The sequence below is a fragment of the Hibiscus syriacus genome, unplaced genomic scaffold (assembly GCF_006381635.1).
Source record: "Hibiscus syriacus cultivar Baekdansim isolate YM2019G1 unplaced genomic scaffold, ASM638163v2 tig00110429_pilon, whole genome shotgun sequence".
In the NCBI taxonomy this organism is placed as follows: Eukaryota; Viridiplantae; Streptophyta; class Magnoliopsida; order Malvales; family Malvaceae; genus Hibiscus; species Hibiscus syriacus.
Window position 1 is genome coordinate 9,598,085 of NW_024062733.1, and position 27,815 is coordinate 9,625,899.

The window sequence follows — 27,815 nt, forward strand, 5'->3', positions numbered from 1 at the left end:
TTATAAAATAAAAGTAATAAATTTGAGTTTACAATACAAGGGAGCTCCTAAATCATCCAAATAATACACTGAGTTTAAATCAAAATAGAGTTACAATTGAGTACAAAAAGGGTATACAATAGTACATGCCCTATAATAAAAATCAAGACGTTCTTTGAGTATTTTTGCTGAGCTGGAATATCTGGTGATGATAACGCTCCACGGACGATCTCCTAAGAACCTGCACACGAAAACACATTCCGAACGTTGAGCTTACGAGCTTAGTGCCACACTAATAAATGTATTATACTAATTCATTCACTAAATGAGCATTCTAGTGGCAGGTATGAAGACATAGGATGCTAATATGACATGTTAGGGTAGGCATCATGGTGTGGCTGAGTGTTATGCATATTGGAGTGCACACCCCTCTAGCCTTCCTAAAATAACCTCGGGTATTTGGGGTGAGATCTGAAACTACATCGAAAACATACACCCGATCAACTTATTCTGTCGAGTCTTGGAGTACCTACGCCTAGTTAGCTTCTAAAGCACATTGACACTGACTGGGATATATCCGAAATGAACGATCGTCATCTACTAAAGTGACTCGTGTGTCCTGACTATTTCCCAAGCATCAAACAAGGCTAGTTTTATTTCATCCTAGTTGTTATTTTTTCTAACTGTTCTAACTTGTAGTTTTATTTCATGGCATTCTGGCATTATTGGGTCCCTCAATTATATCCCTTAAAACCCTTGGGTACTTTTCATAGGTATCGATAATAAGCCCCTCAGTATTGGTACTAACCTATGGGTATCGATACTAACCCCTGGATATCGATTATACTAACTTATTGAAGGCTAATAGAAAAAGGGCTAGTATCGATACTCGTGATATGTGGTATTGATACTTTCCTAAGTATCGATATCGAATTTGACTTCGATGTTCTAAAAAATACCTAAGAATCGATATCCATATTGGAGAGTATCGATACTCTACCCTCGGTATTGATACTTCCATGAGTACTAATACCAAACATGGCTACTGAAATCTACTAAGTGAACTTGGTATAGATACCACCCTGTGAGTATCGATACCTTACTTGCAGTATCGATATCCATTATAGTATCGATACTTCTATCCTAAAATCCCCTTATTTTTGGCTAGGTGAATAATAATATCGATATTGTTCTTCTAGTACCGATACTCGAGCCAAAAAATACTCTGTTTTGGGTACAAAATGCCCCTCCAACACTCCCATGAGTTCTACTAAGGTCCCCAAATGTTATTAAAGTGTTATTTATGAGAACAGGGGGTCATATTAATCCATAAACATACCGAAAACACCAAACACTGAAATCTATTATGAACATGTTTCATGATTCATGCAAGCTAACAAAGAATACCTAGTGTCCTACATATGGTATAGTCGAGTTAGAAGTGAGTTACCTTGAATTTCTAAGTTGCTGAAAACACCTAAGGTTCAACCAAGGACTAACTCTTCCTTTCACTTAGCTTTGGAGCTTTCTCCAACTTCTATTACTAGACAAGAACCAATCAAAATTGTTAATAACATTGGTGGGGAGTTTAGAAAAGAGTTTAGAATGTTTCTTGAGGCTTGAATCTCTAAAAAAACGAGTTGGTTTCAATTAGGTTTTTAAACCCCCACTAAACCCATATTTTGGATACTATGGTGAAATGAAGAGATTGAGGGCTTGAATTGAAGCCTTTAAGGTTAAGGTTATGATTCTTACATTTAAAATGCCAAAATAGGATTGGAAGGCTACTAAGTTATAACCTTTGAAGATCACAAGAGGAAGAAAGAATGAGAGAAAGATGAAGGATGAAGACAAGGGTGGAGAAAAAGAGACAAAACTCTTCCACATTGACATCATCCCATATTAAGGGAATTCAACTTTTGAAAAAGGTGATGGGCAATTTCTTGCTTTGTTCCCTTAAGTCTTAACCCCATTATAAAGGTGTCCCCCTTTATAACAACTTGGGCTCAACCCAAGCCCAAACTTGCACTACATGGGTCAAGTTTTCTTATAAGGATAATGGTCTTATCTAACACACCCTCAAATTAACCTGAAACTATTAATCTAGGATTTAGAGCGTTACAACTCCCACTACTAGAAAGAAATTTCATCCTTGAAATTTACCTGGATAGAAGAGGTGAAGGTACTAAAGCTGCATGTCTTCCTCGGTTTCCCAAGTTGCTTCTTCAAGGCCATGGTTCCTCTACAACATATTTACTAAATGAATCCTCTTATTCCTTATCTCTTTTCAACTCTTGCTAAGATTCTGATCGGTTCCTCCTCTTAGGTTATGTCTAGGCTCAACTCAACCTATTCTAGTGGTATGACGTGAGATGGATTGGAACAATATCTCCTAAGCATGGGTACATGGAACACATTGTGAATGGGCTCCAGCTCTGGAGGTATGGCTAACCGGTAAGCCACCGGTCCAAATCTCTCTAGTATCTCATAAAGTCCTATGAAGTGCAGAGTTAACTTTATCTTCCGCCCAAAATGAAGCACTTTCTTCCATGGGGAAACCTTGAGGTACACTTTTCCCCCACTTCAAACTCTATGTCCTTACAGGTCTTCATACGATTTTTGTATGTATTAGACTTCTTTTAATCAATTATGAATAAATCTAACTTTCTCATCGGTTTCTCTGATCAATTCTGGACTCATTATCTTACCCTTACTAAGCTCTGTCCAACTTATTGGAGTTCTACACTTGCGTCTATTCAGGGCCTCAAGCAGAACCATTTGAGTGCTCGACTGAAAATTATTATTGTACGTAAACTCCAATAATAGCCATTGATCTCTCCAACTACCTTCGGGATCTATAATGATGCATCTAAGCATGTCCTCTAATATCTGGATGACACATTCTGTCTGACTGTCTATCTGAGGATGGAAAACGGAACTGAAGTTTAGTTTGGTGCTTAGAGATTCATGAAGGGCTTTTCGAAATTAGGAAGTGGATCGATGATCTCTATTGGATATGATGGAAGTTGGTACTCCTTGCAACCTCACTATCTCACGGATGTACAAGTGAACTAACCTCTTTAAGGTATAATCCATCTAAATGGGAGGAAATGAGTTCATTTGATTAAATAGTCTACTATGATCCAAACTGCGTCATGTCTCTGTCTAATCAAGGGTAACCCAATAATGAAGTCCATGGTCACCCTATTCTATTTCCACTGAGGAATCTGAATGTCTGAAGCAATCTTGAATGAACTTGGTGTTCCACTTTAACCTGCTGATACACTAAGCATCTAACGACAAACTCTGACAATTCCCTTTATGTCCATCCACTAATAGAACTGTCGAAGCTCCTAATACATCTTGTTATTGCATAGGTTAATTGAGAGTGGACTGCAATGTGCCTTGTAAAGAATTCTACTGTGCAAATGAACGTCTATGGGTATGCATAATTGACCCTTAAAGTATAACACACCCTCATCACGCAACTCAAAGCTCGAAGCCTTACTTCGATGAACCTATTCAACCCGAACCCTTAACTGATCATCTGAACTCTGTGGCCTCTTGGTCTCGCCTACTAACTCTAACTTAACTCACAACTCAATTAACAACCCATCTTCACTAGTCAAGCTCAATCGTGCTTGGAGAGCTTGCAACTCTATCATCAACTTCCTGCTCAAGGCTTCAATCACAACAATTTTCTTTACACAGATGGTATTCTATCATACAGTCATAGTCCTTAAGAAGCTCGAACCACATATGTTGTCTTAATTTCAACTATTTCTATGCGAGTAGATACTTAAGACTTTTGTGATCAGTGAAAATGTGACATTTCTAGCTAAAAAGGTAGTATCGCCAAATCTTCAATTCAAACACCACTATTGCTAGCTCATGGTTGTGGGTAGGGTAATTGCACTTATGATGTTTAAGCTGGTTGGATGTATAAGCTATGACCTTACCTTTCTGCACCAAGACGCATCCAAGACCATTCAAGAAAGCGTCACTAAAAACTATGAAGTCCTTAATCGATTCTAGTTAAGTCAGCACTAGGGCCTGAGTGAAGATGGTCTTCAACTGATCAAAGCTCTTTTGTCGCTTTTTAACCCATATAAAAGGAACTTACTTTTGAAACAATTTGGTTAGTGGGGCAACTATCATAAAAAAACATAAACAAATCAATGATAGTACCTGGATAAACCTAGGAAACTACGTACCTCAAAAAAATTCTTAGGTGGCTCACACTCCACAATTGCCTGAATCTTCTGTGGGTCAACTCGAATGTTGTATGCTGACACAACATGGCCTATGAATGAAACCTCTGGAAAACAAAACTCATACTTTCCAAACTTAGCATACAATTGACAGTCTCAAAGCGTCTGCAAGATGATGCGAAGATGCTGATCATGTTCCTCCTCTAATCGAGAATACATAATGATGTCATCCATGAATACCACTATGAATTGATCTAGATAGGGGGTGAAAGACTCGATTCATCAGGTCCATGAATACCGTCGCAGCATTGATAAGTCCAAACGACATTACCAAGAACTTATAATAATCATACATCATCTTAACGGTTGTCTTCACCATATCGGTATCTTTCATCTTCAACTAATAGTAACCTGACCGTAAATCAATCTTGGGAAAACACATGCTCCCCTCAGCTGGTCGAAGAGATATTCTATCTTAGGAAGTGGGTAACGGTTCTTGATGATTAACTTGTTCAACTGCCTATAGTTGATGTACAACCTTATCGACCCATCATTCTTCTTAACAAACAAGACAGACACTCCCCACAGAGAGATGCTCAGTCATATGAAGCCTTTCTCCAATAACTATTGAATTTGAGCCTTTAACTACTTCAGCTCCGTTGGAGATATACAATAAGGACAATATACACTAGAGCCAAACCCGAAATTACCTCGATGCCAAATTCTAGTTCACGGTTGGGTGGTAAACCCGATAATTCTTCTAGGAACACATTGGGGAAATCTAGCACTGGTCGGATATCCTCGAGTGTTGGATTTGAAATTTGAGTGTTGACCACATGAGTTAAGAAGGCCTCACATCCCCGTTCGATTATCTGTTGAGCTTTTATAGCTAGTACGATCTTGGATTGGCCCGGCTTCTAACTAGTCATTACTAACTTATTACCATCATGTCTGCTTTTTTATTTCAATCTGGCATCGTGCTTAATTAACCAATCCATACCTAAGATTATGTCAAACTCTCATAATAGTAACTCCATCAAGTCCGTTAGGAAGGTCTGACCTTGAATTTCTACCAGGCATCTCCGGTGAATCTTATCTACTAGAGCATCTAGATTTGGAGGGCTCGATACTGAAACTTTTACCTCTAAGTCTTTGGCTGGGATTTCTATCTCTTGAAATAGGTTGGAGAAGATATAGGAGTGAGTGAAACTGAGATCTACCAATGCAGTAACTGGAATGGAAAACACTATTAATGTACCTAATATCATGTCTGTTGCATCACACTCTTCACAATCTCTCGCAGTATACTGTTTGGAGGTTACCTTCAGATCTGCATTGGCCACTGATCTGGCTATCCATATGCTATACTGTTCAGATGTAGTACTACTACCCCTCACTGGTGTTCGACCCCTCTACACAGGCGAAGCCGACCTCTGAGTCACTACTAGAGTTACTTCCTGAGTCCTTGGGCAGTCTCTGATGAAGTGATCAAAGTAGTCAAACTGAAGCAACCCTTCGATCACTGCTGGTACATCCATGGGTGCCTCTTCCATAATGACCACATATATGATGAGTGGAGACTCTCACTAAATCAACGATGCTTGCTCCAGAGACTAACGTCAGGGGTCTCCTCATAGACTCAAACCTACCTCCGTGGTCTGAACTCTGACCATCTTTTCTCGACTGCACTGTTGGGGGTATCCACATACCTTGACTATCTCTAAACCTCTTAGATAGAGTCTACGATGGCCTTGTCGACTGATTAGCTCTCTTGGACTGTGCCACAGTCTCACTGGACTATCTAGCCCTCTTACTCAAGACCCTCTCGATTTCCTTCACCTGGCAGGATAACTCAGCACAGAACCTAGGAGAGTTGGCTGCAAAGAGCGACAAAATATCAAGGTATAGGCCTTTTCTGAATCTACGAAAGTGGTTCTCGTCTGTCAAAACCAACTCAGGAACGTATCTACTCAACTTGAGAAACTCTCGCTTGTACTCTATCACGATACGATCCCCTTGAGCCAAATATAGAAATTTCTCCCTCAGATTACCAGTGTGAGCCTCTCCTATGTGTTTCTGGTGGAACTCGAACAAGAACATCTCCCAAGATGACCTCACTGGCTCTAGTTCCAACTCTATCGTCTTTCACCAGTCAATGGTGTCACCCTTGAACAGGGCAGTGACACACTCGAGCTTACTATTAGGGTTAAGGTACAGTTGTTGGAGGGTGTGGAAGGTCTCTCTAATCCACTAATATGCTTCTATGGAATCATTATCCCCTAAACCAAAGAACTCAATGATTTTTTATCCATAGAGTTTCTTTAATGGGACTCATAAGATGCTACTATTGATTGGGATTGAGGTACTGGTGAGGGAGGTGGTGTAGTTGAGGCATTGGGTGTAACACCCATAACATGTATACTTCTCGAGATACGAGTTAAATATGTTACATTAACACTAAAGACATTCATCGATGATAAACACTTAAAATTTTGTTTCATTACAAAACATCCTTTTACCAACTTTTAAATTATTTCGTTAATCGCGTAAAGTCATAAAATAATAATTTTTCACCTAAAACAAATCTAATTTTAGGTAGTAATTAGGCAGTTTAGTGTTGTTTCATAAATTATATAAAATTGTTGAAACACTTCTTAATTAGAAAATCATTTAAAACACACACACACACACACACACACACACACACACACACACACACACACACATATATATATATATATATATATATATATATATACTATTCATTCATAAATACAAACATAACTAGACTAGCCAAAATAAAATGGTCCTAATTTACTATTATAAATCATTTAAAAACAAATCCAATAAGGCAACGTACATATATAATATACATGCCACTAATAAGTCAAAGATAAGATGTCTTACTGATATTTATATTAGGTATGATTTTCTGAAAAGATGCTCAAGAGGCTCCTCACTTCACGTTCCTTTTCTATCCGAACCTACGCATGAAAATCATAACGCGCTAAGAAATACTTAGTGAGGCAATAACATAGCTAAGGTAAGATAAAATATAATTATCATAAAATACTTTAAACCATAAATGTATAATTTAATTAAAAACATTTAAACTTTCAAACCGAGCTATTCAAGCCGTTTTCCTCATGAAAACCTGAAAATCATCATCTCATGATTTTATCAATAATCATGTAAACTAACATCAAATACAGTAAACAATTATATTCTTTTCATTCATACTTCAGAACTTTTATTTCATTTTACATATTGTTTTCTTTTATATACTTATCATCACTCTCGCATTTACCTTTATAGCCCAATGTCTATGCAAGAGAATATAAGGTACTAGTGAGTCAAATAAGTGTGTGAAATAAGTACTTCAGGATGCTATCATCGTATCAGAATAATGCACTCCATGTGCATTTATATAATTTGCACCAACGTTGTTTCTCATAATGTACACAAATGTACCAGATCATAATCAGAATCACTCCACCTCATGGCATGCCAATTGTACCTACGACTCTCAATGCAATACAAAATGGGCTTTCAGATCCTATCTTATTTGCTTCATAATCCATATTTCAAATTCAAAATCAGTTTTTTACTTCATCATCGTCAAAATAGAACATGGTCAGTTAATACCCTAAATCATCCATAAAACTTTATACAAACATTGTGTAAATAATTCATATTTAAAATAGATATTATACTTAAAATAATACAAGATTGACTTATCACAAGTCGCACTCAATAAAATTAATTAAATAAACTAATTGTAATCATTTTTACACTTTATTTATAAATCAAAATATAAGTCTCACTAAGCTTTAGGTTTAATCCTTTGCTTTCGATTGCTTCGACTACAAAATTTATCGAAATTTCAATATCTAGCAGTTTGCACTACCTTCAAAGAAGTATTATTCTATATTAATATAATTATTTTAAAAAATATTCCATTTATACCAATGGAAACTAGACTCGAATACAAATCTAACCATATAAGTTACTTCTTCTAGTTCAACTTGTACAATTTATAGCGAATTTTCAAAGTTGACTTATAGAAACTGTTTTGAGAATAATCTGCTGCCCTATTTTCTGACCTATCCTCGATTAAAAATTCATATCTTTTTGTATATACCTCGAAATCAGTAGCCGTTTATTTTAAATGAAATTAGGCTGAAATAAAAATCCAACGGTATATAGATCATTCTCTAACCACTTATGTATAATATATGATGATTTTCTAAACTTACTATTCAAATCATAATTTCTAGGCAACTTTCCTTAATTAACATCCTTAGCTTATTCCATAATTCTATTAATGTATCAAATGGACATTTATACATGAATCACAAATCTTATAATATTTAGGAGTCACTACTTACCATAGTAACTCCATCATTGGCTCATTCAAGCTAATGTTTGTTCGATAACATAAATAAAAATAAAATATGCACTCACTTTTGCCTCACTATCGAACTTTTCCTACGATAATATTCTCAATCCCACACTTTTTCCTTCACTTTCAAGTCACTTGGGTCACTAGATTGATCATGGTATGACAACATCATATAATAACATAAAATATTCAAACTATATGTTAGTATCGTACTAACATAATCTAAACTTAATAATATAAAAGTCTATAGAAATAAAATCGATACTTAATCGATATAAAACAAAATCATATTTCCATCATAAATTTCAAACTTCTCAAAATACTCATTCGATTCTATAAATATTTATTTTATCATCATAAACTTGAACTTTTACCAACATTGCATTCAAATTACTAATTATGAATTCTTTTAGAATTCATATCAACCTTTCCATTTAATTCATAATGATCCTTCACCATCATGATCATTTCACATAATTTACTAAAATTCCATCACCTTGATAATGTACTCAATTTAATACCTCAACATTCAAAGGCTTGCAATTTCATCCTCTTTTTCCTTATACTTTTCTAATTCAACCACCTACTTTAATAAACTTGCAATTTGATCCCAAAATAATATTTTAACTCTAAAAATCAATATGCTAATAAATTTTATAGAATTATAATTTTCATAACAAAATAATATCATCACTTTTAAAAACTCCCAATTAAGTCCCATCTATTGAGACTATTCGAATTCCATAATCATACTTATCCAAATTTGCATTTTGACCCTCAATCATTAATCTAACTTAAAATTCCAACATTTCAGTATTAAAATTCAAATTGAACACCCCAATTAACACAATTATGCAATAATATCTCACAATTTTCGAAACTTGTAAAACAACCCTTTTCTATTTCAAGCTTCCAAATTGATCTCCAAAACTTGTAGGACACATCTAATATCAATTCTAAATCATAGGAAAAATTTCAATATTCCGCCCTAAATTTCCCTTTATGGTTGAATGTCCCAAGTCATCTAGGGCTTAATTTACAATCAATTTCAAGCATGAATTCAACTTTCTTACATCAAATTCATGTTATTTCATTCATCACAACATCAAATTAAATTAAAATCCAATCATTCTTAACAAACCCTGGTATGATCGAATGTCTTATATAACTCTACACTTGATTTTAATCATCAGACATACTTGGAAATTAATCTACAATATCAAAAGCATAATAATCTTCCATTAAATCTTCAAAATCAAACATGTTCTTCATATAGCCTAATCACCAAACTCATCATAAAAGCATGATTTCCATGAAATTTTTATACAAAATGATAAAGAATTTCAAGAGGATTAATTCTCTATCTTATAGCTTATCCAAAAATCAATCGAATAAGTTTAAAAATGAACTTGAATTTTTTTACCTCTTTTAGCTATGGTGTTCACGGTTTGCTAGAGAAGAAGAGAACAATTCTTGATTTTTCTATATTAATTAACTAATACACGTCTTTACAATAATATAAATGAGTTTAAATTTCATTTATAACTAGTTTACCATTTTGTTATTAATAAAACTTGATAATTTCAACCATGCCATTGCAATATCCTCCATTAAAATATTCCTTATTTAAATATGAATCAAATTGTCTTTGAATTTCTACTTTGGCCACGCAATTTTCAAAAATTGCATTTTATTCATTAAATTTCCATTGTTCGGCCAAATCTAACAAATTAACTTCAATTCCACTGATACATGCCAAATTTCACTGATCTAAAGTATGGAAATATTATTTCCAACCTTTATATAACAACTTTAAATTTTTGTGAAATTCTTCGATTTGATTATCCGATTTCTATACCGAACTTTATCGCTTTATAGATTTTAATACGAATCTCATACCAAAAATATGATTCCCACAAAAATTGTTTTTTAGGCCAAACAGTTCATTTACGGGTAAAATATATAACTTTTCAATTTTACATTTTTGGTCCATAAACTTTCACAAAGTTTATACTTTAGTCACCAAACTTTTAAAACTTACATTTTTGTCCTTAACCAAAAAATGGGGAATTGCATTGGGTATAGCCCTTACTATCTACCCAAGGGATGAGGTAAGGTTCCTAAAGAAGGTTGAATCCTCGACCCCTGCATCTACTAGTACATCATGATGGTCCGTGTCTGGGACGAACTCGTCACCGATGTCGGCTGCTAGAGATGCATGAATCTTGTCCCTACCGTCCTAACTATATTTTGGATCATCTACAATAGGTTTTCTCTGAAATTAGAAATAAATGGAGGTTATTATCGTCATTCTAATCTATATAGTACTCTTGACTCTCTAGAGGCATGTACACGTTTAGAGCATGACTAACTCTATCCCACGGGTCCTAAGAACCACTAAATGAGCATGCAAGTGCCATAGGTATAACGACATACAATGCTGATATGACATGAAGAGGTAGATATCATAGTGTACCTGAGGGTTCTGCATCTCGGAGTGCACACCCCTCTAGCATTCCTAATGTAACACCCTTACCCTATATAATTCCTAAATATGATTCAAAATGTCACATATTGATTTACTAATATTCACTAGAATTCATTTATTCAAAAATTAAAATTAATCATTTATTATTAATCGAGTAATATCAGTTTTTATTTTTTTCAAGCTAATTTCGATTTCAAGTAGTAACTTAGCAGTTCAGAAACTGCCTAATTTCAACCTTAACTGGTTTCTCCATTTTTATTCTATTTTACTGAATATTATACCTGTAATCCATTTAAACATTTTCAACACTAATATAACTATCTCCATTCATTTTAATAACATAAACTAATTCATAAACTATTACAACTAAATCTAAACTAGTTTATGATCATATATTACTATTGTATACATGCCAACTAGTAAAATCACAATACATCAGATAGATGTCATAATTGATACATAGATATACTCCTCGATAACTAGGATGCCAAGAACTCCTTACTACGATTCCTGCTTTTTACCTGCACATGAAAATCATCATATGCAAGTATACACTTAGTGAGGCAATCATAGTAATAGTCAATGCAATACAACAGATAAATATAAATAAATAACATTACTCAATTCATTATGATCACTTTACCTATATTTTAGTCATGTTACCATATATTAACATGACATAAATCATATATAAAATTTCTTACTAATATACTTGTCATTCATTCCAAAAGCTCATAAGCTTTTTCACATGTTTATAATTTATTAACCGATAACCGTATCCCAAATATAAGCATATGATAACCCTGAGTATACGACTCAAAATATACACCGAAGTGCTAATACACATAAGGTTGTGCCCACCATAATACACACAAGGTTGTGCTTACCATATACACTAAGTTTCCTTTATATGCACTATAATGATAATTCAAATATGCAACTTGCTGCTAGATTCTGTGGCATGCCAATTATACTGTTGTCCTTCAATGAAATACTTGGACATATAGTCTATATTTATTTCATCCATGGAAAAGTATATCAACATAATTTAATTTAACATTTGACACTTCATACTAGAAATAACATTCATGATAAACATCATATATAAACTAGTGATCCATGCATTTATATTCAACTTTTGACATAACTAGAACATGTTAAATACATGATAAATGGCATATATATCATGCCAATATAAATAAGGTCGACTCATAGCAAGTCTTCATAATGATGTATAAAACATCCATGCTTCATGTTATGTATGCATTGCACTCAACTTGACACTTTTTATACAAGTCAAAATTTAAGCCTCGCTAAGCTTTAAGCTCGATCCTTTTCTTTTCCTTTGTTGTTAGTTTGATATCGATTTTGATTGTTGTCTATAAATACATCAAACATATAACACGAATAACCAAAAGCATGTGTTAGTATCCATCCAACCCATGAGCATATAGTGTAGAAAAAATTTATAAAATTCATTTCAATGCAACTGATACATGCATCACAAGACTCACATCAAAAGAATATAGACTAACACTTCTAAGTGATCCATACGAAAAAGCATTGGAAAATAAGAACATCAGAGTAACAGACTTGCGACTGGTTTTTGGATAGGATCCATATGTTATTTGGTCAACATGTCTTTTGGAGTTACAAATGTCTATCTCTTAGTTTTCCAACTGTTCTTGAATCACATTAATTTGATGTCGGGCGGGATTAATGCGAGATTTAATAAATATTATGAATTTTTAATATTTTTATAAATTATATGTAATATATTTTAGCATAATACAACAAAATAACACCAACGACATCGAATCAACCAAATTTGAACCAACTAGCCATGCCACCAAACCAACTATCCTTGGACCGAACAACCACACTCCTTTTTGACTAGCCAGCATCACCGAACCCGACAAAAATAAAAAATTTACCAAGTCCATCCCACCTAGACCGACCAGCAGCACCAAACCAGCCCACTTTGCCTCAAGTCAAACATACCAAATTGTTTTTTACAAGAGAAGACAAAAACCAGTGCATGGGCCTACTTTCGAACCTCGACCCGGGTTTCCCACACATCATGAATACTCTCATGATCCAGAACAAAGCCCGAATCCCTCGGGAGATGAAGAAGGTAACTCGAGTCCCTCTAATGAATTAAATGCCTTGATTGATAACAATGATTTGTTGATTGCTTAGAGGAAGAGAGTTAGGAGATGTACAAACCATGCGATTCATAGATTTATTGGATATGAAAAACTGATGCTTTGTTTCAAGAATTTTACAACCAATGTAGACAACATTATCATTCCAAATAGGGTGACATAAGCATTGAAGGACCCTAAGTGGAAAAAGAATGTAGAAGAAGAACTAATCGCACTAAAAAACAACATGTGTGTTATAGCTGATCTCTCGAAAGACAAGAAACATGTCGGCTGTAAATGGGTATTCACGGTGAAATACAAGGTGAATGACAATATTGAACGATACAAGGCGAGACTAGTGGCGAAAGAGTTTACTCAGTCCCAAGGAGTTGATTATCAAGAAATATGTTCTCCTGTAGAAAAATTGAACACTGTGATGGTGCTACTATCGTTGACAGTCAATGAGGACTAGGTGCTTCATCAACTAGACATCAATAATGCCTTTTTAAACGATAACTTAGAGGTGGAAGTGTATATGTGAATCCCACCTGGTGTGAAGGGTGGTATAGGAAAAGCGTGCTGACTACTAAAGTCTTTATATGAACTCAAACAATCTCCAAGAGTGTGGTTTGACAGATTCATGAAGGTAATATTCAGGATGGATACAAGCAAAGTCAGTCGAATCATACCTTGTTCATCAAAACAACTTTAAACAAGAAGGCTATGTTGATAGTCTTGTAGATGCTATCATCATAACTGGTGATGACTCTGTGGAGATAGAAAGATTGAAGAAGTTACTAGCAAGGGAATTTGGGACAAAAGACTTGATAAATTTGCGATATTTCTTAGGCATGAAGGTTGCAAGGTCGAAAGAAGGGATAATGTTCAATCAAAGAAAGTACACTCTAGATCTACTATCAGAGACAAGAATGATGAGATGCAAGCCAGCCGAAACACCCATGCATGCAAATCTTAAGTTAAAAAGAGAAGAATTGGGAAGTCCAGTAATAAAGAACAATACCAAAGGCTAGTAGGCAAACTCATCTACTTATCACTTACCAGGCTTGATATAGCCTTTTTTGTCAGTATTGTGAGTCGATATATGAACGATCCAAGAGAAGAACATTTGGAGACCATGAACTGAATCCTGAGATACTTGAAATTGACACCGGACATGGATTGATTTTCAGGAAGAGTAAAGATAGAACGGTGAAAATATTCTCTGTTTCGAGTTGGGCAGGAGAATTAACTGATAGAATATCTACAACCGATTATTGTTCGTTTGTTTGGGGAAATCTTGTCACTTGGAGAAGTAAAAAGTGGGTTGTGGTCTCTTGAAGTAGTGCATAAGCATAGTATAAAGCAATGACACTCGGTATTTGTGAGGGATTTGGTTACAAAGACTGTTAACTGAGTTGGGTTTATGTAAAAACAAGTATCTTGAACTTCAAAGTGACAGTAAATCGATAATAAGTATTGCGAAGAATCCAGTTCATCATGGTCAAACGAAGCATGTGGAGATTGGTAGACATTTCATCTCGGAAAAGGTGAACGGTGGACTAGTAAGACTAAATTATGTTCCTACCTATGGGTAAGCAAAATTCGACTCGACTCGAAAAATCGATTTATTTTTTCAATTTTGAATTATTCGATTCGAGTTATTTGAGTTTAACTCGAATTATCAATTTGGTTTTCAAGTTTAGTTGAAATTTTGAAATATTGAGTTACAAAAATAAAAAATTTGACTAAGTATTTTGACAGTTTTATGATTTAGTTTCTGATTTCATTATTCTTTCATTTCTTCCTTCATTTTAAGTCCATTTTTGACCAACTTTTAACCACATGCTCCTAAAACATCATATAATACATATGTAATTTCAATTCCTCTTCCTGATAATAATTTTTTTATTTTTGAATTTAGTCCCTCAATTTTCCATAATTTCCTTATTTCTTCAATTCATCCTTTATTTAAGTATGTTTTTACTAAATTTGGACCACATACACATATACCACAATAGAATACCTATGTAACTTTAATTTCTACTTTTTTACTAAAAATGTACTCTATGTGTTTTTATTTAGTCCCTTAACTTTTCATTTTATTCAATTTGGTCTTTTGACTACAGTTGTTTGCAAATTCTTTCTTTCATCAATTCATTGACTCCTTTGTACTCTCATCAATATTTTACCATCAAAATATTTTCTTTGAAATATAATATTATGAATATATTTTATAATTTTAGATTTATTTATATATTACATAATATTATAATGTGAAAAGAATATAATATATATATATTATATGGTTAGAGAAAGTTGAAAAATTGAAACAAATCCTTGCCATAATACTATAAATAATTATAACAAAATTAGTACAAACTCGAATAACTCGACTCGACTCGAGAACATTTCAAGTTAAGTTCAAGTTGTAAAATACAACTCATCAACTCGAATAACTCAAAATTTTTTTGACTCGACTTGACTCGATCGAATGCTCACCCTATTCCTACCAAAAACCAATGGGCGGATATCCTCACTAAGGCACTTCCCAAAACCACATTTGATAAGATCGTATCCAAGCTGGGTCTTTTCAACATTTACTCCTCAACTTGAGGGGGAGTGTGAGTTGTATGATTGTATAGGATTGCCTAGTATTTTAAGTTAATTCTAATTCTAATCCTAACTATTAGCATGTTGTATTAGAATAATATACTATAAGGTATTCTAGTTCTAGTAGGAAACTTACTCCATAAATTGTATATAAATAAACGTGTATTTCCCAGATTAATTATGCAATTGAGAAGAATTATATCTTCCATATCTCTTGGGTTTCTCTGTTATCTACACTTCCATGCTAGGCTGATATAATGCCAAGTAAACTAAGACACTAAACTGCGAGTACCTTTGCATTTACCATGAATATACATATAATACTTTAACGCAGAATGCTTAAAGATTATAGCTCATTCTATTGTATGATTATGCAACGTGGAATGGGGTAATGCAATATTTAGCTGGATCCCTTATCAAATTTCTTATTTTAAGACTTGAAAATTTGTTATATTTCAATTTTAAGTTGGCGTGCTATCCCTGGTCAATAATATGCCTGCAAATGGAATGTCTTTTTAAGGTGAAGACTTATCCCTTAACTTCATTCAGTTGCCTCCCAACCATTCTTAAGTATCAGCTTAATTATGTATTTCTATGCAAACTTGTTGAAAAACATTTTGATGTTTCGATATAACAAATTAAGTGTTAATAAATTTAAAGATTTTGTATTAAGTTTTTAAATTATCTATTCGATTAATCTATTCGAATATCAAAATTATTACTCCAAGTTTTTCAAATGTCAATTTTAATCCTTACTAAAGTGTAGAATTAAGTTTCAAACTTAAAATATTTTTGAAACAATTTACAAAGTATTTCGAACCTTCTTCAAAGCCAAAAATTACAGTTTACTCAGAGGGTACCGATACCCCCCATGAGGTACCGATACCCCCTGAAAGATTTTTGTTCCGAGAAATAACAGAATGCTCGGAGAGTACCGATACCCCCCAGGAGGTACCGATACCTCCCCAGGAGGTACCGATACCCCCCAGGTGGTACCGATACCCTCGTGTTATAACGGTCGAAATATTTGAATTTTACACTAATAGGTACTGATACCCTATGGTAGGGGTACCGATACCCCCCGCTCCCAGCAGACTTTTTCATGTGGTTTTTCACACTACAACGGCTCAAACTTCACTCAAATGATTCCCAACGACTAGAATCATCTCAAGGGATATTTATACAAGTTATGAAGCCATTGATCATTAATAATCAAGAGAGAATCAAAGAGAAAGCTTTAAACATCAAGTTTGAGCAATTCAAGTCATTTTTCATTCAATTTTCATTTTTGCTTTCAAGAACACTTGTTGTACTCAATTATATTATTCTTGAGTGTTCTTTGTTCTAAGAATTGTGCAAACATTTTGACTTGTGAGGTTTTTCTGTAAGTTTGGAAAATTTGTTTAGTTCTCTTTGGAAGAGAGTGTTCTCAAGAATTTGGGGTATAATTCTTGAGGGATTTGTAAGGTTACTCTTTTTCCTCAAAAGAAAGACAAATTAGTGAATTTGTGGAAAATCCTTAGTGTGGATAGCTAAGGTAGTGGACGTAGACTTTGTTTGAGAAAGTCGAACCACTCTAAATCATTGTGCAATACTTTTCATTTTCTGCAAAAGCTTCCACCAAAATTGTTATTGCCAATTCACCCCCCTCTTGGCCGAATCTGTCAATCAATTAACTCAACAATTAGTATCAGAGCCTCACTTATTTGAAGATTTAATCGCCTCTTGAGTCGATTCGGGAAGAGTTATATCGATTATCAAGTCATCAATGGCCTCCGCTTCAAACTTCGACTCCGGTCTTGATTCAATGCCCGTCAACAAGCCTTCTTTCTTCAATGGAGCCAACTATGCCTATTGGAAGAATAGGATGATGTACTTCATTCAAGCAAGTGACATGGGAGCGTGGAATATCGTAGAAGACGGATATATCAAACCTTTCACTCATCCAAGATTGTGGAGTGAAGGAGAGACGAGATTGTTCCAGATCAACTCCAAAGCCATCCATATTATTTTTTGTGCCCTTGGACCGGATGAATACGGAAGAGTTTCATCTTGTACAACCGCTAAGGAAATATGGGATAAACTACAAGTCACTCATGAAGGTACCGACGAGGTGAAAGAATCTAAAATTAGTCTTCTAACTCATAGCTATGAAAATTTCATAATGAAACCAAATGAAGATATCAAAGCTATGAAGGATAGATTTTCAACAATAGTCAATGGTCTCAAATCATTTGGAGAGATCATTCCAAATGAAAACTTGTGAGGAAGTTAGTTTACTCTCTTCCAAAATCATGACAATCAAAGAAGACGACAATTATCGAGGCTAAGAACTTGAAATCCTTAACCCTTGAAGAACTAATCGGTTCCCTCCTCACTCATGAAATGATTCTTGAAGATGAGGTAGACCTCGATAAAATTGACGAGACACCAAAGGAGAAGGAGAAGAAAAAGAACATTGGAGTTTCTCTCAAATCCAAAAAAGATTAGAGTGATTCGGATGAAGATGAAGATGACGAGGAAATGTCATTATTTTCCAAACGATTCAGAAAATTGATGAAGCCCAACCGAGGAAGAAAATTTAAACGCAATGAAGGCTTCAAAACTGAATCGAAGGAGAAAGACCCGATTATTTGCTACAAATGCAAAAAGTCGGGGCATGTCAAATATGATTGCCCTCAATTGAAGAAAAAGGGTCAATCAAAGAAGAAACACAAGGCTCATGTGGCTACATGGAGTGATGAAGAAGGTTCCGATGAAGAGAAATAAGAAGTAGCCAACTTGTGTTTAATGACCATCGGGGAAAACTCTGAGGTAACCTCTAACTCATTCGATTTGGATGAATTATCTTATGATGAGTTATTAGAGTATTATAATGGGTTGGCTTTGGATTATAAGACTCTATTTTCAAAATACAAAAAATGGTATTTCAAAATTGAAAAATGAAAATAGTCTTATGTCCAAAACCAACAATGAGCTTGAAAGTAAGATTAAAGAATTGCAAATCAAAATTGATGATTTTGAAAAGAAAAATAATGATTTGCATAACTTACTTTCAAAAGTTCATGATGATCATCAAAAAGAAATTGATGATCTTAAAACTTCTTTTAATAAAGTTGGTACAAAACGTTTTGAAAAAGGAGAAAATTCAAAATCCAACTTTGTTAGAAAAAGTTTTAGAAACTACAATCATAGAAGTCCTCAAAGAACCTTAAATGGAAAAATCATTAGAAGTATGTGGGTTCCTAAAGAACTCATTACTACTAAAGATAAGGATATCCTACATAAATGGATACCTAAGGGGACTAGAATTTTAGAGACTAATGAATATGGACCCAAAAGAATTTGGGTACCAAAAATTAGAAATTAATCTATGTTTGTAGAAAAATGAGCATTGCTAAAAGGCACGGGAAACAAATCCAAATTCATGGTACCTTGATAGTGGATGCTCAAGACATATGACCGGAAATAAGAGCCGGTTCATAGAGCTTAACGCCAAAAATGGAGGAGAAGTGACTTTTGGTGATGATTCAAGAGGTCACATTGAAGGTATAGGTACTATAGGTAATATCTCTTCCATAAAAATTAAAAATGTTTTATATGTGAATGGATAAAAGCATAATTTATTGAGTATTAGTCAATTATGCGATAAGGGATTCAATGTCATGTTTGAAACTAATGGTTGTAAAGTTATTGACATTGCATCTAATCGAATTATGCTTATTGGTCATAGAATTGGAAACATATACATGGTGCATTTAGATTCTATTGACATGACTAATTTATGCCTAGTTGCTAAGGATGAACATGATAGTTGGTTATGGCATAGGAGACTAGGACATGCTAGCATGAGTATTTTGCAACGGTTAATTCAAAGAGACTTAGTAAGAGGGTTGCCTAAACTAAAATTTGATAATGATAAAATTTGTGATGCTTGTGCTAAAGGAAAACAAAAGCGAGTTTCTTTTAAATCAATTAATGATGTATCAACTAGTAGAGTATTACAATTGATCCATATAGACCTTTTTGGGCCAACTAGAACTACTAGCTTGGGTGGAAAACAATATGTATTTGTCTTGGTATATGACTATTCTAGATATACTTGGGTTCTATTCTTAAGTACCAAAGATGAAGCATTAGAAAATTTCATCACATTTTCAAAAATAATCCAAAACTAAAAAGGTTACTCTATAACTTGTGTTGGGAGGATCATGGCACTGAATTTGAAAATCCTGGATTTACTGAGTTTTGTAATTCTAATGGTATTAGCCATAATTTTTCATCACCTAGAACTCCTCAACAAAATGGAGTTGTTGAGAGGAAAAATCAAACTTTAGAAGAAATGGCTAGAACCATGCTTTGTGAAAATAATTTGCCAAAATAGTTTTGGGCGAAAGCCACAAATACCGCTTGTTATGTTGTAAATCGAGTAATGATTAGGCCAATTTTAAAGAAAACTCCATATGAAATTTTCAAAAATAAAAAGCCTAACATTAGCTATTTTCATCCTTTTGGATGTAAATGTTTTGTTTTAAACAATGGTAAAGAAAACATTGGCAAATTTGGTGCTAAAAGTGATGAAGGAATTTTTCTGGGTTATTCCTTAAATTCTAAAGCTTATCGTGTATTTAATACAAGAACTTTAGTTGTAGAAGAGTCTATACATGTTGTTATCGATGATAATCCCCTTCCGAGGAAGGATTCTTGTGTTAATGATGATGTAGGTATTGTGACGTTGGAGAATCATCATCAAAGGAAGAAACGAAAGATGAGGAAGCTCATGATCCCCTCGAGAATCCAACCATTGAAGAAAGGGAAGTATCTTACCCAAGAGAATACAACTATGTCAAGGATGGTGAGATTATAGGTAATCCATCCAAAGGGCTAACAACAAGATCTTCTCTTAGAAATATTTGTAATTATGTTGCATTTATTTCATGCATAGAGCCTATGAACATCAAAGAAGAATTAAAAGATGAACATTGGATTATGGCTATGCAAGAAGAATTAAATCAATTTGAGAGAAGTAAAGTATGGACATTAGTTGAAAGGCCTAGTAATAAATCTATTGTAGGTACTAGATGGGTATTTAGGAATAAGCTTGATGAAAGTGGTAATATAGTGAAAAACAAGGCTAGACTTGTTGCTCAAGGCTATACTCAAGAAGAAGGATTAGACTATGATGAAACATATGCTCCTGTAGCTAAGATGGAAGCAATTAGAATGTTGTTAGCATTTGCATGTTTCAATGAATTTAAATTATATCAAATGGATGTTAAAAGTGCATTTTTAAATGGTTTTATAAAAGAAGAAGTGTATGTGGAACAACCTCCAGGTTTTGAAGATTTAAAATTTCCGGATCATGTTTTTAAATTGACAAAAGCACTTTATGGTTTAAAACAAGCTCCTAGAGCTTGGTATGAAAGATTGTCAAACTTTTTAATAGAAAAAGGTTTTTCAAAAGGAAAGGTTGACACTACATTATTTTTAAAGAGAAAACGTAAAGATTTATTAGTAGTACAAATTTATGTTGATGATATAATTTTTGGTTCTACTAATGATGTTCTTTGCCAAGAATTTTCTAAGCTAATGCAAGGTGAATTCGAGATGAGCATGATGGGGGAGCTCTCATATTTCTTGGGACTCCAAATCAAGCAAAGAAAGGATGGCATCTTCATCAACCAAGCTAAGTACGTCAAGGATATGCTAAAGAAATTTGGATTGGAAAATGGGAAACCTCATGCCACTCCAATGAGTTCTTCTACAAAGCTTGACATATATAAATGAGGTAAATGTGTGGATGTTATTTTATATAGATCCATGATTGGATCATTGCTTTATCTAACCGCAAGTAGACCCGATATTATGTTTAGTGTTTGCTTATGTGCTGGATTTCAATCATGTCCTAAAGAATCACATTTACTAGCCGTTAAGAGGATCTTTAGATACCTTAAGGACACTCCTAGTTTAGGACTTTGGTATCCTAGAGACTCTAGTTTTAGCTTGCATGCCTTCTCAGATGCGGATTATGGAGGATGCAAATTAGATAGGAAAAGCACCTCCGGTACTTGCCAATTCCTTGGAAATATGCTGATTTCTTGGTTTTCAAAGAAACAAAATTGTGTTGCATTATCTACCACTGAAGCGGAATACATTTCAGCCGGTAGTTGTTGTGCACAAATTTTATGGATGAAACAACAACTTTTTGATTATGGAATTGAAGTAGGTACCATACCTATTAAGTGTGACAATACTAGTACTATTTGTCTCACTAAAAATCCCATTCAACACTCTAGAACTAAGCATATTGAAATTAGACATCACTTCATTAGAGACCATGTCGCTAAGGAAGATGTACTTCTAGAATTTGTTGATACTTTGCACCAATTAGCGGATATTTTTACAAAACCTTTAGACAAAGAAAGCTTTTGGACACTTAGGAGAGAATTAGGTTTAACTGAACTATCTTCTCTTAATGTTTAAATTAATTTTATCACTTTTAAGAATAAATGAAACATGCTTATAATAATAATAATTTTTAATTCCATTCTTTGCTAATAGTTAGGGGGAGTTTATGATCTTTGGTGAAAATTAATTTTATGTTCAAATATAGTTTAAGGATAAATTGGTTTGATTGAACATAGTTAATTTTCATGATATGAGTTGCCAAGACAACTAGAATAGTTTAATTTAGCATTTTCAGTGTTTAAATACAGATTTTTGACATTTTTGTTCATAGAGTATCGATACCCTTGAGACAGGTATCGATACCCCCTTTGAATAGGTATCGATACCCCCATAAGGGTACTGATACCCTCTTTGAATAGGTATCGATACCCCCATAAGGGTATCGATACCCTCGTTGAATAGGTATCGATACCCACCTGAGGGTACCGATACCCTCCACGGGGTCTGTTGATAAACACCCCAAATAAACCTTATTCTCTCAAACCCTCTTTTCTCACTCTTTGCCGCCATTCTCTCTCTCTATCTCCCTAAATCCCTACATTACTTCAAAACATCAATTTTTAGTCGGAATTCGTTTGCATCTCAACTCCCAATCCTGCTTCAGTCATCAATTCGTGCAAAACATCACTACATTCCACTCAATTCAAAATTTTCAAGGTATTGTTCAAAAACCTCTATTTTAATTGATTTTTGAACTTAGGACTAGTTTAGATTAGTTCTAGGTTGAAATAATTATCGGGCATTGATCACATGTTATTTCTAAACTAGATTCTACAACTAATTTCATCAAAAACACAATATTTTTCAAAACAAAATTCAAAATTTCGAAATATAAAAATTTTATTATTTTCGAAAAATCATGGGTTTAATTGATGTTTTTGATTCAATTATGTTGTTTTCATGAAAACTATACCTATTATGATTCTTAAACATTTTTTTTGAAATAGTTTTCAAAACTTTGTCCATTAGGATTGTTTTAGAGAACCTTGAAATATTGAGGACTCATTTGAGTTTTGGGATTGATATATTTGCATACATGTGTTTTCAAAATTGCAGGTTATCCATTCTATTCCGATTTCCTAAGTCATGTCAAATCTTAAACGACCTAGGTCTTCTTCGAGTCATTCGAGTCAAAAACCGACCTCAAAATCCACCTCCTAATCCAAATCCTCCTATTCAACCAATTCCTAATCCTAATCCCAATATTGATAATATAACCATCCGAAATTCGTGTTTCAAACAACCTGGTCCTAGAGATAATTTCTTTTGGTATTCTCAATACTTTGAGTCTTATAATATTCGGGAAGAAAGAATCACATCTATTCAAGCCATGTTAGACATAAATTTTAGATATCTTCCTATCCTAAGAGAGTGGAAATTTAATAAAATGTGTGACCTTGAACCTATAGTTTACCATCAACTTGTTCGTATCTTCTATTCTAATGTCGTTTGTATTCAAAATCGGGCTAAAACTGAAACCATAGGAGTTCATTCCTATCTTTTAGGACAATACTTCTATCTTGACTCGACATACATAGCCAATGCATTAGGATTAGATAATGATGGTTTATCCAATGAAAAACAAACTGTAGGTTCTCATTTCAAAAGAGGGGATAGTGCGAGTGTATTAGATCTTCATGATCGTTTCCTTCATCTTATGATTTCTTGGTGGTTTCGAGCATCCGAAGGTAAATACTCTACCCTTCGAGCTTTAGATATTTGGTGGATACAAAATATCCAAACCAAAACTAAAATAAACCTTCCACAGATTATTTTTGCCGAGATTGTTGAAACCGTAAACCTTGCTCCTAATAAGAAACTTTGTTCGTCTCTAGTTTACGGTTGTATTCTAAGTAATCTGTTTTCCAAAGCCGAGCTTAGGGTAGGTCTTGATGCTGCCATACCTCTCAAAAATCAAATCAACCTCTTTTCCTTAACCAAATCAGGATGGAAGATAAGTAAAGTAACTGGTGAATGGGTTCGAAGCAGTGAGCAAACTCCGGGAGCTAGTTCTTCACAAGCTCCACCGGCACCAGCTACGGGCGATGATCCCGAGCTTCAACAATTAATGCAAGATATTGACGAAGCCGATGATGAGTCGGAGCAGCCCGAGGAACAAGCACGACAAGAGGATCCGATGCCTCCATATTTTCAATCCTTTATGGAGACATTTGATTTCCGGTATGCATCCATAGATTCTCGCTTTACCTCCATAGAGTCCCATTTATCCGTTATGGGAGATCAACAATTGGAGATTCTACGGGAGATGCGTGCGAACAATGAAGCAACAAACGCTCGAATTACTGCACTCACACATGAGATGGCCGCTATGCGAGCTCATCTTCCTCCTCCCGATCCTCCTACGGATGCTTGATTCTTTCCTTTCTTTAGTTTTATTATGAGACTTAGAACTTATTGTTTTAACATTTTGGATGTTTATGGTTTGATTTATTTTGGATGTTTGAATTTGTCTTGGATGTTTGAACTTATTTATATATATTTGGGTTTGATTTATATTTTGCATCATTTACATCATTTACATATTAGTTAAATATGACTAATTTTGCCATTGCACATTATTCTTGAATATTGATTATTGGAACTAATGGCTAATCATTTCTCTTGATTGTGATCTTAGCAGCTTAAGCTTTAATTTTTTAATCAATTGGCTAAAATTTTCAAAGTCTTGTTTATAAACGTGTTTTAAAGTCTTTTTTGATTTAACAAAAAGGGGGAGAAGTCTTAGAGTGGGTGTTAGATGTTAGAGTAAGGGGGAGTAAATTTTTCTCAAAAATTATTTTCAATTAGAAAATCTTAAAATTACTAAAATGTTTTGTTATATCAAAAAGGGGGAGATTGTTGAAAAACATTTTGATGTTTCGATATAAAAAATTAAGTGTTAATAAATTTTAAGATTTTATATTAAGTTTTTAAATTATATATTCGATTAAACTATTCCAACATCAAAATTATTACTCCAAGTTTTTCAAATGTCAATTTTAATCCTTACTCAAGTGTAAAATTAAGTTTCAAACTTAAAATATTTTTGAAACAATCTATAAAGTATTTCGAACCTTCTTCAAAGCCAAAAATTACAGTTTACTCAGAGGGTACCGATACCCCTATGAGTTACCGATACCCCCCTGAAAGTTTTTGGTTCCGAGAAATAACAGAATGCTCGGAAAGTACCGATACCCCCCAAGAGGTACCGATACCCCCCCAGGAGGTACCGATACGCCCCTCAGGTAGTACCGATACCCCCCTCAGGTGGTATCGATACCCTCGTGTTATAATGGTCGAAATATTTGAATTTTACACTAATAGGTACCGATACCCTATGGTAGGGGTACCGATACCCCCCGCTCCCAGCAGACTTTTTCATGTGGTTTTTCACACTTCAACGGATCAAACTTCACTCAAATGATTCCCAACGGCTAGAATCATCTCAAGGGGTATTTATACAAGTTCTGAAGCCATTGATCATTAATAATCAAGAGAGAATCAAAGAGAAAGCTTTAAACATCAAGTTTGAGCAATTCAAGCCATTTTTCATTCAATATTCATTTTTTGCTTTCAAGAACACTTGTTGTACTCAATTATATTATTCTTGAGTGTTCTTTCTCTGTTCTAAGAATTGTGCAAACATTTTTCCCTGTGAGGTTTTTCTGTAAGTTAGCAAAATTTGTTTAGTTCTCTTTGGAAGAGAGTGTTCTCAAGAATTTGGGGTATAATTCTTGAGGGATTTGTAAGGTTACTCTTTGTCCTCAAAAGAAAGACAAATTAGTGAATTTGTGGAAAATCCTTAGTGTGGATAGCTAAGGTAGTGGACATAGACTTTGTTTGAGAAAGTCGAACCACTCTAAATCATTGTGCAATACTTTTCATTTTCTGCAAAAGCTTCCACCAAAATTTTTATTGCCAATTCACCCCCTCTTGGTCGATTCCGTCAATCGATTAACTCAACAAAACTAATGTTTCAAAAGATAGTTGTCGTAAACGTCTTTCGGTTGGACCCCGAATTGGGCTTCGAATTGAAATAATTGGGTTGAGAGTCGCCACCGACCACTTTAAAACGAATTTAGGTGGGTCGGACACCATCTTACCTGATCTGCGTTGTATCATAAACGTGTCGGGTTCGGGAGTCAGTTACAGTCAAGGAAGGATTAGCACCCTTGAACCGCCCTTTCGGTACCAATTAATTTGGCGGTTGTCTTAGTTGCGAAAATTCGAAATTTAAATTAAAATTTAACAGACCCGATTCAAATTACTTACAATTGATTGATTTGAAAGCATACTCTTAAAAAAGTTAATAAACGTGTTAGAAAAAAAGGTAATAAAAACTAACAAAATAGAAAACTGATGAAATAGAGAAGATAAAATAAAACAAATAAAAGAAAGACAAAGAAAAGAATAATAATAAAATAACAATAACAAGTAAATTAAATAAAAATAAAGAAACGAAAAGAAAAATAATTAAAATAAAATAAAATAAAATAAAAAGTTCATAAAAGAAAATGAAATAAATAAAATACTAGAAAATAATGGTGGAAAAAATATATACATAGTAAATAAATAAATAAATGCAAGAGGAGGAAAAAATATAAAATAAAATTAAATAAATAAAATAGGTATAAGATAAATGAAATGATTATATATATATATATATAATAGTAAATATATATATAAATTAATAAAACAGATAATGAAAATTAACATATATATATATGTAATCTAAAAAATATATATATACTAAAGTAAAAAAGAAAATGCATAAAATGTAAAAAAAATATTACATGAAAAAAAAAGAAAAGAAAAATAACAAAACAATTACATAAAATGAGTAACAAGGGAAATGCGCGTATAAATAAAGTTAAATAAATAAAATAAAAATAATTAAGACGTAAATGTAAGGGACCGAATCAAAAGGAAAAACAAATCGATGGGCAAATTTCGAAGCAAAAAAAAAATTGATTTAGGGGGGATAATTAAATATTTAAAAATATAAACACGCCTCGGGGGTAGATCTAGGTTCGAAACTTCGAAACCCCACCCCTTTTTGGTCATCGACGCAACCCACGTTTTGGGATATTCAAACCAAATCTCAAGAAAAATAACATGCACATGCGAGAAATGAACGAATCAATGTAAAAAAGATGCTACCTTTTATTTCCTTTTCAAATCGTTTACAATAGCTTTGCCTTTGTATTTTTCGTGCTTTCCTCTGTATTTTGTAGGTAAATCGTGTGTTACAATAGTGAGTTACAATGGCTATTTATAATGAAAAAAACTAACTATTGTTAGAATCCTATTAACAATAGAATCCTAATGCAACTAGACTCCTTGCTCGGTTGTTGCATGTTTATTGGTGTGGTTGTTGTTTTAAAAGATATGGTGGTGGAAGAGTCCTCCTAGGAGAGGAACTCTTGCTAGTTCTATCTTTGGGAAAAAATAATAATAAGAAAATGGGTGTCTACAGCTGCCCCTCTTTGTCCTTTTTTCGTGGAACGAAAAAT

At 33.9% G+C, this 27,815-nt stretch overlaps 1 protein-coding gene across 1 annotated transcript; it reads left to right on the forward strand.

Annotated features, from left to right (window-relative positions):
• The first annotated feature begins 13,521 nt into the window (after positions 1–13,521).
• Positions 13,522–14,562, forward strand: LOC120125033 (uncharacterized mitochondrial protein AtMg00810-like). The gene is made up of 3 exons (XM_039143549.1): positions 13,522–13,546; positions 13,882–14,228; positions 14,311–14,562. Exons 1-3 carry the CDS (start codon positions 13,522–13,524, stop codon positions 14,560–14,562), a joined length of 624 nt encoding a protein of 207 aa, XP_038999480.1.
• The last annotated feature ends 13,253 nt before the right edge of the window (positions 14,563–27,815 follow it).